At 36.0% G+C, this 18,155-nt stretch overlaps 1 protein-coding gene across 1 annotated transcript; it reads left to right on the forward strand.

Annotated features, from left to right (window-relative positions):
* Positions 1 to 12,614: 12,614 nt before the first annotated feature.
* Positions 12,615 to 15,098, forward strand: LOC115951735. The gene is made up of 4 exons (XM_031068887.1): positions 12,615 to 14,183; positions 14,271 to 14,612; positions 14,707 to 15,005; positions 15,065 to 15,098. The coding sequence occupies exons 1-4, from the start codon at positions 12,615 to 12,617 to the stop codon at positions 15,096 to 15,098; spliced, it is 2,244 nt and encodes a 747-aa protein (XP_030924747.1).
* Positions 15,099 to 18,155: the final 3,057 nt, after the last annotated feature.

Consider the following 18,155-nt stretch of genomic DNA (forward strand, 5'->3'; position numbering starts at 1 on the left):
ATTTTCAAAATATGTAGTAATGTTAATTTTATTGAGTAAGATTGTTGTCTTAGGTTACAACCAATTTTGTAGCTAAATTTTGTCATTTTGGGAGAAATGCTAGGTGTTGGGGTTTATGTCCTAAAATCTAATTTATTGACATGTCATAAATAATTAAATTGTTTAATTATATGAGACTACCCATAAATGAATTAATGGGACATTATCTTAGTCCATGAGATGCATAATATGTGATTCATGTGAAAAGTCACAGAAGATATAAATCACAAGTTCTTTGTAAACTCAGAATTTTAGTTCGTAGTCGGTGATGAAATTGGGCATTTCATCTACGAAGACTATAACATATCAATTAAGATGATTTGTCTTGATCATGGAAGTAGAGACTTCTAGTTGATATGTTGATATGTTTTAAGAATTAAGACATATTGAACCGAACCGCTGTGAGATTTATTATTCTCCTAATGACTATTAAATGAATAATAAATCTTACGACTTTTATTTACATCAACTCTAAATTCTGAGAGAATAATGGACTTGATCATGAGGTGTAGGTTGTTTTGATATATCAGGAGTGAGATCTATAAATCATGATCAAAACCTCAGTATGTTGAGCAGCCGCATTTAGTGTTGATGGAGCATATATTCTCAAGATGGAATTCATAATCTCTTAACGGAGATATAAAATATTCCCTTCAGATAAATTTAATGGGTTTGGTTATTCAAAGTGATGGGTCCATCCACTGTAGTAAGGAGTTACTAAAGTATATATTTATGGAATTGGATTTCATAAATTTATGATGAATAATTTAAGATGTAATAATTGAGAATTAAAATGTAGTAATCTTTAAAGTGACAGTCTACGTTCATGACTTTGTATTACTACGAATATTTTATAAAGGAGTTGCATGTATAATAAAGTCTTGGAATAAAATTTTTTAGTAAGGCATAGAGTGCAATTATATTCATATAGTGGTATTGAATATAATTAATGGTAATTTTGGACTTGTTAAGAGTTGACAGAAAAGCCCAAGACTGATTGGAGCTAGAGTCTTATTTGTTCCCATTTGGTCCCACTCCAAGCCACATACTAGAGACCAATTGGAATGGCTCAAAAGGCTAGCCCAATTAGATAATCAGTTATATATATAAGGAGAAAAACATACAGAATTTAAGATATGTGGTTTTTCATTAAGATCATATAAGATACATGAAATGGTTTGTATGTGTGTGTTGGACACTCTCTAATTCTCCCTTGATCAAATTCATATAACTGATTGAGAGAGCACACTTTTGGGCATTAGTGGAATTGGAGTGAAGATTGAAAGTATTCCCAAGTACTTTTAATCCTTGTTTTGAAATTCACCACACTAAGGTACACTCTCTTGTTGATAACGCCTTAAAATGTGTACTTATTATATATTTATGTGGGCGTTATCTCCTTATTACTATGCTTAATTTGTATAATTAAGATCATATAAGATACATGAAATGGTTTGTATGTGTGTGTTGGACACTCTCTAATTCTCCCTTGATCAAATTCATATAACTGATTGAGAGAGCACACTTTTGGGTATTAGTGGAATTGGAGTGAAGATTGAAAGTATTCCTAAGTACTTTTAATCCTTGTTTTGAAATTCACCACACTAAGGTACACTCTCTTGTTGATAACACCTTAAAATGTGTACTTATTATATATTTATGTGGGTGTTATCTCCTTATTACTATACTTAATTTGTATAATTAAGTCATGATTTGCATTAGTCCCTATTATTTATCTTTACATAATTTCTTGAGTAAGATGCTATTCATTGTGTGTAATTTTCTACTTTCAGGAAATCATGTGAGAAAGATGAGTTTACAAGAATTTGTGAGAGAATGGAGGCCAAACTAGAATTAAAGTGGAGCTAAAGGACCATGCTTAAATGTCTAAGGAGGTGCTTCTGGAGTGCTTGGATCGTCTACCATGATTGGAAGCTTCAAATAAGGAAAGAAATCAAAGAGGCAGAATCTGAAAAGGAAAAATCTGATTTGAGCACTGATCAGTGTTTTGGGCGTATCTCTCTCCTCAAAAATCCAATTGACACAAGGCCAGATGGGGTGGAAACGTGACTTAAATATCTACAACTTTTCAGTTTTGAGTTTTTCAAAATTCGTAATTTTTGAAGACCGAAATTAACTCACAATTTACTGCTGTAAACCTGGACGGAAATAAAAATAGTAAATGTTTTATTTTCTTTGGACACCTAGACATTAGGGTTTTGAAGGGAGGCTGGGCAGAACGAATTTTGGCAGAGAAAGCCTTGTATTTTTCTTTCTCTAATGGCAGCCTAAACTCTTTGCTAGGGCTAGGGGTTATGTTTCTTCTATACGGTATGAATATTCAATGTGATTCTTTTTAGGATTTTATCAACGATATATTTGATTGTTCACTTAGATTTCTTTTGATGTATTAGTTCTTCCATGCTTTCAATAAGTTCAATCGTGTTTTTCTTATTGTTTAGATGAATTTCTAATAGTTTCAAATAGAAATCAGGATTTAAAGTGAATGAGTTTTTCTGAAAACTTTTCTAACCACATTATCAATTGAGGTTATCATGCGTTCTTGAATTGTCTCAGTTCAACCGAATCATAAGTTTTTAATTGTATAAGAACAATCAATTATGAAATAGATATTTTCTTAGATCACAAAGAATTTCATATCGATATAGGAAAACACCCCGATGCCCTAGTATTTACATTATTGATTTAAATAAGTTATCATTGTTATTCTTGTTTACAATTACCAGACAAAAATTATTCTTCATCTTCACCAAAAGTTTTTTAATTATATTGTCTTTGAATTTACCCTGCTCCTTGTGGTTCGACCTCAGTACTCCGAGAATTATATTGCTACGATCTCCTGCACTTGGGAGTGAGCAAGCAATTTTGGCATCGTTGCCGGGGAGCTGCTGTGGATTTAGAGGCAATTTTTTTTTTTTTTTGGGAGCAAAGCATAGCTAGTGGAAATTCTTCTATTGGTAACTTCGTTCCATTTTTTCCCTTATTTTGTTTTTATTTTTCTGTTTGTTTTTATTTTATTTTATTTTATTTTATTGTGCATTCATTGTTGCATGAGCATTTGGGTTAGAAACAAGAGAGGCAGATTAGAAAATTTTGAAACTTACTTTGGTAATCTTTTTGACACACCTTTGCCTTCACCTTCTTCATCAATCATGGGTGATGAAACACGTAATAATCATGAGAAGAATAGAAGAACTATGTATGAATTGTTGCATCCCACACAAAATTCTGTTCCTTCATGCATCATGTTTCCACCTAATGCACCACATGTAGAATTGAAGCAAGGTTTATTAGCAATACTTCCTGACTTTAGGGGACAAGAAAATGAAAATCCTTATGTCCATGTTAGAGCTTTTGAAGAGGTAATTAGTAGTTTCTATGCACAAATGTTATTGAGACTGCTAAGTTACGTTTCTTTCCTTTTTCACTTAAGGATAAGGCAAGAAGTTGGCTTTACACCTTGAAACCTAGGTCTATAGGTAGTTGGGGGGAGATAGCCAAAGAGTTTTTTAAGAAACATTTTCCTCCCCACAAAGTCCAGCAAGTAAAAAGAATGATAGCTAGTTTTGTCCAAGGAGAAAATGAGACCTTATACCAAGCTTGGGAAAGGTACAAAGATCTTTTCAATTTTTGCCCAACTCATGGGTATGAAGATTGGAGGTTGGTTAGCTATTTTTATGAAGGACTTACACCTAGGGACCGACAGTTTGTTCAACTCTCATGCGGAGGGGACTTTTTACAAAAAGAACCTGAAGATGCAATGGATTATCTTAATGAGATAGCTGAAAACTCTAACACATGGACTGGACCTAGCCCTATGGACTCCACTGATAGGCTAGAACTAACACTACCACTTCTAGTGGAAGTGTTTTCAAGTTGAGGGAAGATGATAACATGAGTGCAAAAATCAGCATGTTAACTAAAGAAATTGAGGCACTCAAAATGAAAGGAAGTAGGAAAGTTAGTGCTACCTTTAGAGAGGACCCAATGGAGGTGTGTAAAATCTGTCATGAGATAAACCATGCTACAAATGAATGTGCATCACTTTCATCATTCTTAAATGTGCCAGAAGAACAAGTACATGCATTTAATTCATATTGGCCAAATAATTCTTCATATTCTAACAATTATAACCCAAATATGCGAAACCATCCGTATTTGAGTTATAAGAGTGACAATGTGTTGAATCCTCCTGCTCCAAGGAATTTTAATTCACCACATGCATCATCACCATCATCATCATCTAGAACTTCCTTGGAGGATGCACTTAGTACTTTCATTCAAAGGCAAAGTGAGTAAAATCAAAAGTTTGAATCCATGCTTACTAGGCTAGATGAAGAGGTAAGAGAGACCAAGAGTCATATAACTAGGCTTACAAATTCATTGAGTGGGATAGAGAGAGGGAAGCTTCCTTCCCAAACTCAACCCAATCCCGTCAATCAAAATCTAAAAATTGTCTCTAAGGATAAACATGAGGAAGTAAAAGCTGTGACCATTTTGAGGAGTGGTAAAAAGATTAATAAAAGTTCTCCTTTAGTAACTAAGAAATCTAAGGAGACCCCAGTTGAAAAAGAGAAAGATGAAATTGAGTCACTTGGATTTGGTGAAATTGAACAATGCCCAATCCCTCCACCATTTCCACAAGCCTTAAAATTACCTAGGAAATTGGACATCGCATCTGAGATATTAGAGCATTTGCATCAAGTCAAGATAAATTTGTCATTATTGCATGTTATCAAGCAAATGCCTGCATATGCTAAGGTAATTAAGGACCTATGCACCATCAAGAGAAAGCATCATGTGAAGAAGACCGCATTCCTAACAGAATAGGTAAGTGCATTTATCCAACATAAGACCCCACCAAAGTATAAGGATCCAGGTTGTCCGTGATCTCTTGTACTATTGGAGATTACATCATGGAGCATGCATTGCTAGAACTTGGGGCAAGTGTTAATTTGATCCCTTTCAGTGTATATCAAAAACTTGGACTTGGTGAGTTGAAACCTACTTCAATAACTTTACAGTTGGCTGATCGCTTTGTAAGGGAACCGAGAGGGATTGTTGAGGATGTGTTGGTGAAAATTGAACAATTTTATTATCTTGTTGATTTTATTGTTCTAGATTACCAACATGTTTTACATCCTAGTGTTCATACACCTATTATTTTGGGTAGACCTTTTCTTGCCACAACTAATGCTTTAATTAATTGCAGGAATGGAAGGATGCAACTCACTTTTGGTTCCATGACTTTGGAGTTAAACATATTTCATGTGGCTAAACAACCACATGAGGATGATGACTGTGCTTATGTGAATCTCATTGGGGCGGTGGTTCAAGAAGAGTTTAATAAGAATTTTTTTTTCTGATCCTCTTGAAACTCTTCTTAATAATTCTGTTGGTTCTTATGATTTAGAATGTGATATTCATGTATCTGAAAATTTTTCTTTGTTGGATTCCTCACAGGTTTTGGAAGAACAATAGATGATGGCAATTAATAAAGGATGGAAGCCTCACTTTGAGGAGCTACTAGAAAATGAAAAAAAGCTCGTGCATTCAAGTGAAGAGGCACCACAGCTGGAGCTTAAGCCGCTGCCCGGTGGTCTTAAATATGCATATTTAGGCCCAGGTAAGTTAAAACCTAGATGGGATGGCCCTTTCATTGTAAGGGAAGTGTTTAACCGTGGACCTGTAGTAGTTGAGGACCCTAGAGATGGTAGGATTTTGAAAATAAATGGAAAAAGGTTAAAACTATTCGTAGGGGGAGTTATACCAGAGGAGGAGACCATTGAGGACAATGCAATATTTTGGTTTTGATACATTGAGGACAATGCAATATTTTAGTTGGGGGGAGAGGTTTAAACTTTTTGGTACACCTTGCATGATTTTTCTTTCTCCTTGCATGATTTTTCTTTCTTTCTTATAAAAAAAAAAAAAAAAATCTTGAATTTGAATGTAAAAGAGTTATAAGCTTTATTTTTTATATCATGTGATGGAATGAATAATGTTGAGTTGGTTATACTATTTGCTATATTAAGACTCTTTCATGAAGAGCACAATTGGAAATTTTTTAGCACAATAGCCAAGTTAGCGGACTGTTGGATGTTGGATATGCATGGATCATGAACAAGGTAGATATAAGCTGAAACTCAACCCATATGGAGAGTTCTTGAGCCTTACTTTTCTTTGTGAGAGTATATCTTTGTTTGAACTCTTAAATGTCTCTCATATGCTTCAGTTTTTGTAAAAGATCTCTATATTTTTTGGTTGACTACTGGAAACATTATGGGGAGATATACCATGATCCTACTTATTTTTGTCCTTAGGCATGCTGGTTTATGCGGAATTTTAGGAGATGAGAGCCTAAAACCACCAATTTTTTGTCACCAGCTAAACAAATATTCAACCTACCTTTACATTAACCATTGTCACCATCATTTGAGCCATGAGAAATACTTTTACAACACCACAAAACATTTTTGTTTATGGGTATTCTCATGGGGGGTTTCAAGTTTTGAGCAATTAATGCGTTTAGATACCACCATTGTCTCTCTTTTCTTCAAAAAAAAAAAAAAATCAAAAATCAAAAAGAAGAAGAAAGAAAAAAAAAAGAAAAAAAAAAGAGAAAAAGAAAAAGAAAGAGGAGACATACATAATCAATCAATAAATCATTGGTGTCTTACACATCTTTCATGTATTTCAGAAGGGTTATATGGTTGAGTAAATGTTGTTTTGATTCAAGTTGGTTGTTACTACTATGAGTTGGGTTTGGCTTGAATTTTCTGCATTTGATTCATATACCTCATATTTCAAAGAGAGCAGTTTGCCTTTACCTAGCCATAAGATTATACTACCATTGAGCTTAAAGTCCTACTTGATCCTAAAGGTGCATGGTTGGTATGTGTTTGGGATAAAAACTAGGGATGAGAATGGTATTAACCTCATGTTTCCAGGAATTCAACATCATTTCCAAGAGATCTTTTTCCATTGTTTTAGCGGCTGTTTTTGTATACACATGTGATATTCTTAAAACTTCTTCTTTCCTTTTTGTTCACATGTGATTTGAAGAGAGAAACCATTACTTCTATGTGTGTTCTTTCAGAGTGTTGATGACGTAAGAGAGGTTTTGGAGTAGAGGCTCTAATCTAGATTATTCTTGGTCTATGCATGTTTGGAAAAGCCGATTTGATTGGATGGGCTATGCACACACACACTCCAAAAGTGAAGCTAGTGGAAACTCTTTAATATGATGAATAGTATCCCAACTCAAAATTGAAAGTTCATTTATATGATATAATGATAAAGCAGACTAACATTTACTGCAGGAATTTTCAAGAAACCTTTGACTTTTGTGGGTAGAGTCACTGCAAACCCTCACGAGAGTAAACTCGTCCACTAGGGTGACCTAGGGGTTCAAAGACTTGCTGCACATGGGAAGTGCAGTCGTGTAGCCAACGAAAGTGGCTTGTATTTTAGTTTTAATTTTTCACTTTTAGTAGACATGGGTGCTTTGTGGATTGCTAGGGACTAGCTAGATTTAAGTTGGGGGGTGTGATAACGCCTTAAAATGTGTACTTGTTATATATTTATGTGGGCGTTATCTCCTTATTACTATGCTTAATTTGTATAATTAAGCCATGATTTGCATTAGACCCTATTATTTATCTTTACATAATTTCTTGAGTAAGATGCTATTCATTGTGTGTAATTTTCTACTTTCAGGAAATCATGTGAGAAAGATGAGTTTATAAGAATTTGTGAGAGAATGGAGGCCAAACTAGAATTAAAGTGGAGCTAAAGGACCATGCTTAAATGTCTAAGGAGGTGCTTTTGGAGTGCTTGGATCGTCTACCATGATTGGAAGCTTCAAATAAGGAAAGAAATCAAAGAGACAGAATCTGAAAAGGAAAAATCTGATTTAAGCACTGATCAGTATTTTGGGCGTATCTCTCTCCTCAAAAATCCAATTGACACAAGGCCAGATGGGTTGGAACCGTGACTTAAATATCTACAACTTTTCAGTTTTGAATTTTTCAAAATTCTTAAGTTTTGAAAGCCGAAATTAACTCACAATTTACTGCTGTAAACCTGGACGGAAATAAAAATAGTAAATGTTTTATTTTCATTGGACACCTAGACATTAGGGTTTTGAAGGGAGGCTGGTAGAACGAATTTTGGAGAGCAAACCTTGTAATTTTCTTTCTCTAATGGCAGCCTAAACTCTTTGCTAGGGCTAGGGGTTATGTTTCTTCTATACGGTATGAATATTCAATGTGATTCTTTCTAGGATTTTATCTACAACATATTTGATTGTTCAATTAGATTTCTTTTGATGTATTAGTTCTTCCATGCTTTCAATAAGTTCAATCATGTTTTTCTTATTGTTTAGATGAATTTCTAATAGTTTCAAATAGAAATCAGGATTTAAAGTGAATGGGTTTTTTCTAAAAACTTTTCTAACCGCATTATCAATCGAGATTATCATGCGTTCTTGAATTGTCTCAGTTCAACCGAATCATAAGTTTTTAATTGTATAAGAACAATCAATTATGAAATAGATATTTTCTTAGATCATAAAGAATTTTATATCGATATAGGGAAACACCCTGATGCCCTAGTATTTACATTATTGATTTAAATCAGTTATTATTATTATTATTGTTAACAATCACCAAGCAAAAGTATTTTTCTTATTCATCCAAATTGTTATTTAATTATATTGTCTTTGCATTTACTCTGCTCCTTGTGGTTCGACTTGGTACTCCGAGAATTATATTGCTACGATCTCTTGCACTTGGGAGTGAGCAAGCACTTGTTCTTAACTTCTGAAATTTACATAGTACATGTTATCAATTGCGAATGAAGTAGATCCGTTAATTTTTCTGCTGCATATGTTTTGTATGTGATACAAACATATATTTTTCCAACAATTGGTATCAGAGCGGTCTTCAATTTCGAATCTGTATAACATGTTTTGTGAGTTTTGGAATTAGAGATAATAGTTTCATGATGTTAGAAGATTATATATATATATATATAATTTTCTGCATGGTTGTTGAAACTATGATTTGATGAAAACTGATATTGATGTTATGATGTTGTTTAAATTTAAGTATGTTGAATTGAACTTTAAGGCTATAACATCAATGGAATTCAGTTTTGATATCAAATTCTATCTATTATGTTTATATGGTGGTTGTTTGTTCATGAAAAACAGTTGAAAACTATCTACAACTGACCTTTAAAAACTAAAAACACACGTTTTTCACGGGTTGTCGTCTCGTGAAGTTACTCGCGAAAAATACCTTTGAAGCACAAAACTTTTCGCAAGTAAGCTTTACTCGCAAAACAGTCATGAGACAATCGCGAAAGTTTCTATCTGATTTTTGTCTTTTCACTATTTTGCTTTAACCCATTTTCGCGGGAAGAGCTTAGTCGCGAGATTCTTGCAAAAATGCCCTTGAAGTTTGGTTCGAATTTTTCAATTTTTCAACCGATCGAAGGCACTGAATTTTTGAATTTTCACTTGTTTTTGATTAAGTGTTAAAACTTTGATAAAAAGCAAGGCTATGTGATTAATTTTATAATCGTTAAAAGTTAAGGACATTTATCAATCATTATCTAACTGAAAGACCTAATGAGATCAAAGATGTTATTTAAATAGAACTCTTAATCCTAATTTGTTTTATGATTAAAAGTCCTACATTTATTTTAATTAGAGGTTTTTAATGAGATTAAAATTCTAATTAAAAGGTAATAGTTTCTAATGAGATTAGAATCTTTTATTTAGTAAATTAAGGATAAAGTTCTTTATAACTAATTTTTGATTCTTTAGTGTTTAAGGAATCCTAAATAGTTTAGGACTTCCATTTTTGTTAGTGATTCTAATGTGATTAGATTCTTCAACAAGTGCAAGGTTATTAGTTGTGATGGGATCACAATTATTTAAGAAAAACCCAAATAACGAGTGGGAGTGCTGAAATAACTCTTTTATTAAGTTTATTGTAATGTGAATAGATACCTTGTCTTGACTTCGAGTCTTGCATTCCAAGCGGAGGGTATTTATTTCACGGATTACATGATTAAACTTCTTTGTGATTGTGTGAATGTTTGTTATGCTATTGTGATGTGACTTAGTAACATCACATTGAATTTAAGCAATTAAACATATTTGATGTGTAGGGTTAAAAATGTGATTAGATCACAATGATTTCATGACAATCCACTTGTTTTAAAATTTCTAGTGAGAGGGAGATACAAGGGTTGGATCTTATGGCCTCCATTGTCGGTTCATAGTGGTGTGGGGGTAAACATCTCGTCTTGGCCTCGAGCCTTGCGTTCCATGCAGAGTATGTTTATTTCATGGTACTACAAGATTGAACTTCCCGGTTTATAGTGGTGTGGGCAAGCACCTCGTCTTGACCTCGAGCCTTGTGTTCCAAGCGGAGGGTGTTTTGCATCATGGTACTACAAGATTAAACCTTACAAGGGTAGAGTTATGTGGCTACACATGGTTCTAGGAAACGGTGTACACTAGACTAAGTTTGATAGTATCCTTTATGTTGAGTTCTTGCTATTATTACTTAGAGGCCAAAGGAAGAGCGGCAAATTATTTTTGTTTGGTAAGAGTTACCATGATAGCATTAATAATGAGAAAAATTCTCGCTTGATCATAGTGGTTGGTATTCACTCTATGTTGAGGAATATTAATTGCGGGAATAGGTTGTCGTTGCACCTAATATAGTATGTTTTTCGGGTTTCATATTATATGGTTATGGATGCAAAATATAATGTCCCTGTAATTATGTTCATAGTCTCAAAATAAAATTGTCATAAATTTTGTCCTCTAGCTACTATTTTAATTGAATCACATTAACTAGGAATTAATTTTGGACATGGTGCTTAAAGGAGCTGAAGTACATAAAAATGTTTCGATTCAGCATTGTCATAATTTTCTATACATAATGCATTTATGGACGATAGCCTATGATCTGATCATAGTCTCCATTGAAATGCTAAAATGTTATATTGGCTTCTATCTCAATTGTACTACAGCATGAGATGCAAGAGTTAGTACTAGACTTAGACTTCATATTAAGTCTAAGTTAGAGTTTTGTTATGAATCATATTGAGTGCTAAGAAAAGTTTAAGGAGTTCCAATTATATGTCATTTTATGAAAAAAATTTCATTTTTAAATGAATTGGAATTCTTGGATGTAGAGATTAAATGTTAATCTCATATGGATATGATCCACAAAGTCCTTGTTAGAATCATTTGATCAATTCATATTGTTTTGATTTTTTTTTAAAATTTTTTTATGGCGAAAAACACATTTTGGTCCCTACATTTTGACCCGATTCCCGTTTTAGTCCCTAAGTTTTTTTTTTATCGCTTTTAGTCCCTCTCCAGAAAAACGGTTCCATTTTAGTCCCTACCGTTACTTCATAAACGGATATTGCTGATGTGGCAAACGGCATTGGTAGTCAATAATAAAATAATGTCTACAATGCCACTGTTAGTTACTCCTGCCCTTACTAGTCACTTGCCACTCACGTGACGGTCCCTAACCAAACAAAACCCCAAATCAGTCAGATGAGATCTAACGGCGAACTTGCTGAAAATCCCTAATCTCTTACCTTACCCGTTGCTCATCACAAGACCGATCAAAGAACCCACAAATCGGCAAGCACAAAAATCCCACAAATCGGCAAGCTTCAGTGTGTTTGTGCTGAGCAGATTGCGAAGGTTGTATTTCTCTCCAACTCTCTCTCTCTTTAGTTATGTTATGAATGCCATTTTAAGTGCTGGGTAATCGTTCTGGGTTTGAATCTCAGTTGTTGGGTTTTGAGAATTTGGGAATTTTGAGATGTTGTGTTTTGTTATTGCTCTGGAATTTCAATCTATCTCTGTTTCTCTCTCGTTGTGTCTCACTTTCACTCTCTCTCTTCCTCTCTCCCTTTATAGCTTTTGTAGTGGGACCATATAATACTGACCGTGATAGTGGAATATTGTTTGGCTGTTGTGTGTTGCTTTTGTTATTTGCGTCTCCCTTTATAGCTTTTGTTTTACTTTTGTTTATCAGGGATCCACATTACTGACTGTATTTTTGTTGGCAATTGCATTGTTTGTCTGTATTATGTGTCACTATTGTTTATCAGGGACCACTATATTGACCTTTGATAAACCATGGAATCTTTGTGTTGGTATTTGCACTGATTGTCTGTATTGTGTCTTGCTTTTCAAGAAGTGGCTGGGTCCATGTGATCCCTTTGTCGGTATTATATGCTTTTTTATTTGTTTATTAGCCTAACAAAGTATTATTAATATCTGTTTTCATTTTCATTCTGTTTTCTTCCCGTGACTTGCATGCAGGATGAATGAGCTTTTTACTCTGCATGTCCACCATGGTGGGCATTTCATGTGGAACCCTCAAGCGTATGTGGGAGGGACAGTTGATATAGTGGATAACTGTGACCCAGATAGGTGGTCAAAAGTAGAGATTGAGAGTATATGTAGGGATTTTGGCTACTCTGAAGTAGATAAGCTATGGTATAAAATGCCTGGTGTGGACCCAGAGCAGTCAAATTTCCATCAGGTGGTTGATGATAATGCTGCTATGTTCATGACTAACTTGGTGAAGGGATATGGGGAGATTCATGTCTTTGTGGAGCATCCAGTGCATGAACCAGTTGAGTTACCAGTGGAGGATTTTGATCCCTTAGCTGCTGGAGTACCTGGTAGTGAAGTAGAAGGTGTAGGTGTAGAGGTTTTTGCTAGTGACAGAGTGCTTCAAAATGATAATGAAGAGTACAGACCTGATTTTTCACAATTTGGAGGCCATGATGATGCTGAATTTGTTAATGTTAACCATGGTGAGCCACATGAGGTAGATGATGAGGAAGTTTGTGCTAGGAGGGCTGGCAAAGCACCAGTTGTTGATGACCAAGTTGAGGAGAGTAGTGAGGGTAGTGAGGGCAGTGAGGGCAGTGAGGATGAGAGGAGTGACTTAGAAGAAGAGCCAGAACCAGAAGTGCAACCAATGAATATTGGTGAAGATAGTCCTGATAGTTGGGACAATCAAGCTGAAAATGCTGAGGTTGAAGCAGGACAAATGGGTGGTGGTGTCATGAATTCTGACTATGAGAGTGAGAAGTTGCTTAGCCTTGATGAATCATCATCAAGCAGTAAGGGTGGTGATGATTCAAGTGATGATGACATCCCTGTTGCTGAGGTTGACAATTCTATTAGGAGCAGCAAATATCCAATCTTTAGGCCAGTAGCCAAAGCTGAGAACCTTAGGTTTGAAAAGGATATGTTGTTCATCTTAGCTAAACAATTTAAAGATGCTATAACTGATTATGCAGTCCATGGTGGGTGGGGTATAAAATTTGTGAAAAATGACTTGGTGAGAGTGAGAGCCCGATGCCAGCCAGGGTGCAATTTTGTTGCCTACCTTGCAAAGGTGCCAAGGGAGAAGAGTTTTAGATTGAAAACACTGAACATGGAACACACATGCACCAGAAGCTATAAAAATCCAAGGTGCACAGCATCATACATTGGGAAGAAGTTAGTGAAGAGGGTTAGGAGACAGCCTGGCATAAAGCTTAAGGATATTCAGGAGGCTGTGCATAAGAAGTATGTGGTTGACATAAGTGCAGGCAAGGCAAGTAGGGCTAGAGAGAGAGCTCAAGATGCTGTTGATGGGACCCACACTGCACAGTTCAACCAACTATGGGAGTACTGTGATGAGTTGAGAAGGTGCAGTCCTGGGAGCACAATATTGATGAAGGTGCATACTTATGAGGATGGTGATTTGGCAGCTGAGCATGGATTGGCAACTGGGCTGCCATATTTTGAAAGAATGTACATCTGCCTTGAAGGTTGCAAGAAGGGCTTCTTGGCAGGGTGCAGGCCAATCATTGGTCTAGATGCATGCCATCTGAAGACCAAGACAGGTGGTCAGCTGATGTGTGCTGTTGGCAGAGATCCCAATGATGAATACTTCTCATTCGCATATGCAGTAGTAGAGGCTGAAACAAAGGACAGTTGGACCTGGTTTCTTAATTTATTGCTTGCTGACATAGGAGATGACAAGCAATGGGTGTTCATATCTGACCAGCAGAAGGTATGATGGTAGCTTTATTGCTTGTTGAATTATTTGTAGTTAATGGTAGCTTCATTGCTTGCTGAATTAAATGATTGTGCTTTGCAGGGGTTGGTGAACACCTTTGTTGACAATTGGCCACAGTACGAGCACAGGATCTGCTGCAGACATTTATACCAAAATTTGAGGAAAAATCATCCTGGTGTCATTATTAGAGACCTTTTTTGGAAAGCAGCCAAGGCTACCTATCGGCAAGCATTTGAGAGGGCAATGAATGAGCTAAAGGAGGTGGATGAAGATGCATTCAAATGGCTGCAATCTCAGTCAACAACTATCTGGGCTAGGCACATGTTCAAAAGTGATGGGCAGAGTGACACGGTCTTGAACAACATGTGTGAAAGCTTCAACAGCACGATAGTTAAGTTCAGGAGCAAACCTATAATCACCATGGTATGCATAATTCTCCCTTTCATGTGCATTATGATCCATAGACCTATGTTATTCATGAATGATTAATTCTCCCTTTCTCTCTATGTGCTTGCAGCTTGAGTGTATTAGGCTATATCTAATGACTAGATTTCAAGCAAACAGAGAAATGATTACGAAGGTGGAATCTGAGTTGTGTCTTAAGATAAGGAAGAGGCTGTACAAGGAGAAGTTGGCATGCAGCAAGTGGATAGCATGTTGGGCTGGTCGTATGAAGTTTGAAGTGAAGAATGGGCTTGAGAGTTTCATTGTGGACTTGGAAGAGAAGAAATGCAACTGTAGGAAGTGGGACATAGTTGGCATACCATGTTGCCATGCCATTTCTTGCATATTTTTCAACAGAGAAGATGCTGAAAAGTATGTCAATGCTTGCTACAAAAGGACTACCTACATTGATTGCTATGAACCCATTATAGAGCCCATCAATGGCCAGAATATGTGGGGTCCTAGTGGACTGCCACCTGTGCAACCCCCTATCAAGAGGAGACCTCCTGGCAGGCCTAAGAAGAAGATGGCACTGGAGCCTGATGAACCTAGAAGTCACAGAAAAAAAAGAGGCCTAGGCATCTCAAAACAATGCAAGTTATGTGAGAAATTAGGACACAACAAGAGGAGCTGCAAGGGAGAAGTAGGAGGGAACTCCTCCTTGCCTGGGAGTGCATCCCAAGCCAGTAGGACCACTAGAAGGGTAAGTATACACTTTGACTTAGATATCCTCATTGTTTTGTTTTTCAGTTGTCAAACTATTAATTGTTATTGTGCTTATGCTTGCAGGCAGCCAAGGATGCTCAGCCAACAGTACACAGGGCACAACCAAGCTCTAATGATGATGTGACCACTGATAACCAGTCCAATCGAAGACCAAAAAAACAGAGGAAGAGAAGTGCAGTCACTACTGAAACCTTGAATGCAACTGGAAATGCAGCAAGATATATGACAGCAATGAGATCTGCTAAAAGATAGCAAACTGAAACAGGACCTTTCTTTTTGTTGTGCTATATGTTGAAGCACTCTTCATATATTTATGTAACTGCTAGAACAATTGGCATATGTTTATGGGCTGACCAAATCCTTTTTTGTATGAATGTGTTTTGTCACATATTTTGTAATTATTGTGGTACACCAAAAACTACCATTAGTGTTAAATATTTTGTAATTATTCTCCCATTGTTATGATGATTCAGCTTCCATTATTCAGATTTGCTTTGCTGGTTTTTAGCTTTAGTTTTTAAAATGCTTAAACTCAAATTTGCTGGTTTTTAGCTTTGCTGGGCAGTTTGGTGATTATGCAGATTTGGTGAGCATTGGAGTTTAATGTGCTGGGAGTAGCCACTTTAATGTGTAATGATGTATGATGTATGAATAAATGTGTAATGATGTATGAATAAAGAGCTGCTAGTTTGGTAAGTTATGCAGAAATTATGCAGGTTTGGTAAATTATGCAAGCTGCTGGTGATGCATGCAGGTTTGGTAAATTTTGCAGCCAGCTCCTTTAATACATAAAGAGAATTTTGCAGCCATGCCATTTTTTGCATATTTTGCAACCAGTTGCTCTCTAAATTGCAGTATCAATTTGCAGTATCAAATTGCTTTGTCAAATTGATGTTTCCATTCAATTATGTTGTGTCAAATTGTTGTGTCAAATTGCTGTTTCCATTCAAAATTGCAGTGTCAAATTGACAGTTGATGCACAGTTAATATCACAAACTGCTTTGGCACAAACACTTAACAATAATGTAATAAATTGGTACACAAATCATAGATTAATTAAAAAGATCATATTCCATTCCTAAAGTCTTGGATTGCAAAGAGAATTACACCAAAAAGTCAGGCCTTTTCCCACTACTACAAACCAACACATTCCAACACAAATTATGGCCTTTTTCCACTAATACATACACCAAAATTCAGGCCTTTTGCCACTAATACATACAACAAAATTCAGGCCTTTTTCCACTAACACCTACCCACCTAATGACCCATTCCCCCCCACCTATTTAGCCAACCAGAAGAAGCATAAAACAAAGTAGCATCCCACTTATCACCAGAGACAGCCCCAGGCAAATGAGCAGCCTCTTCTCTCTCTTTCTGTAGCCTACAATGGCAGCTTCAAGGGTCAAAATCCGTTGCCTCTGCTTCGGAATCAGCACCTTCCCACGCTCGCAGATTTCATCATCAAGCCACTGAAAAAATTTACACTTGCGTCCAACCTGACACCCAAGGACCAGATAAATGATGTTAAATGAAGAACCAAAATCATGAAAAACAGTAACAAATAGTATTAGCAAATACTACCTTACCAGAAACTAAAATAGTATTAGCACAATGTTCTTGTATTAGCACAATTTATATTGTCAGCAACAAGCTGAGTTTTTTTTTTTTTTTTTCCTTAAATTTTTTAAAATTTTTATTTATTTAAGAAAAGAAATTCTGGGTTAGACTTAGACTAAAGGGGATTGCAAGATTGAAGCAAGATTGAAACGAAAATGAACCTGAAGTGCTTCCAAAGTTAAAAACCCAGAAATTTAAAAACATTACAAAGAGAGATACTACCTTACCCAGTAAATTGGACAACCGTAGAACCTTCTTCCAAGGTTGTCAGATGTCCACAAAACGACCACAACGGGTCTCTCCAAGCAGAAGCATCGGGCTGGGCCCCTTTTCCTCAAGCTTCCACTCGATGACATCGAGCTTGAATCCATGGAAAGTAGTTGATTTGAAGATGGTTTTCGGCTGTGTGGTAAGCGAGGAGCAATTGATTTGAAGGTGTTTTTGAGTTCGTGACTGGTGAGGGACTTCAATCCGTGTGGTGACTGATGAGCGAGGAGCTGAGGAAATTTGGGGGTTAGGGATTTCTATTTGGGTGATTTGGGGTTTTGTTTGGTTAGGGATCGTCACGTGAGTGGCAAGTGACTAGTAAGGGCGGGAGTAACTAACAGTGGCATTGTAGACATTATTTTATTATTGACTATCAATGTCGTTTGCCACATCAGCAATATCCATTTATGAAGTAACGGTAGAGACTAAAATGGAACCGTTTTTCGACTAAAACGGGAATCGGGTCAAAATGTAGGGACCAAAATGTGTTTTTCGCCTTTTTTTATATTATCTGAATTGATGAGTGAGTTCTACGTAACGGAAGACATCCTAAAAGCTAAGGCTTGGATCAATATGATTTAATTCAAATTCTTAGCCTAAACCGAAAGGTAAGGATGATAAGAAGAGGAATCATAATACCAAATAGTTGGACAAGCTAGTTGCCCTAGTAGTTGCCAAAAGGAAATTAGACTCAAAAGTATGACCAAAAGGAAAGTGTTTCCGGTTTGGTAAAGCTAAGTATTGTCCATGATTGTTTTCTAGATGGAAATTCTGTTTGGTAAAGCTAAGCATTGTCCATGATTGTTTTCTAGATGGAAATTTACATGTTTTACTTTTAAAGAGAAAGTTTCCATCCTTTGGTTTTGTATGTTTTGGCACTTATGTCTAGATCTTGTTAATCTAAAAGAT

This window comes from Quercus lobata, chromosome 7 (assembly GCF_001633185.2).
Source record: "Quercus lobata isolate SW786 chromosome 7, ValleyOak3.0 Primary Assembly, whole genome shotgun sequence".
NCBI classification, from domain to species: domain Eukaryota; kingdom Viridiplantae; phylum Streptophyta; class Magnoliopsida; order Fagales; family Fagaceae; genus Quercus; species Quercus lobata.

Bases quoted from the DNA above. Each gene is read 5' to 3' on its own strand.
- LOC115951735 (XM_031068887.1), top strand. From the start codon at position 12,615: ATGCCTGGTGTGGACCCAGAGCAGTCAAATTTCCATCAGGTGGTTGAT. The intron at 14,613-14,706 runs GTATGCATAATT...ATGTGCTTGCAG, and splicing joins GCAAACCTATAATCACCATG to CTTGAGTGTATTAGGCTATA. The intron at 15,006-15,064 runs GTATGTCAATGC...AACCCATTATAG, and splicing joins AACAGAGAAGATGCTGAAAA to AGCCCATCAATGGCCAGAAT.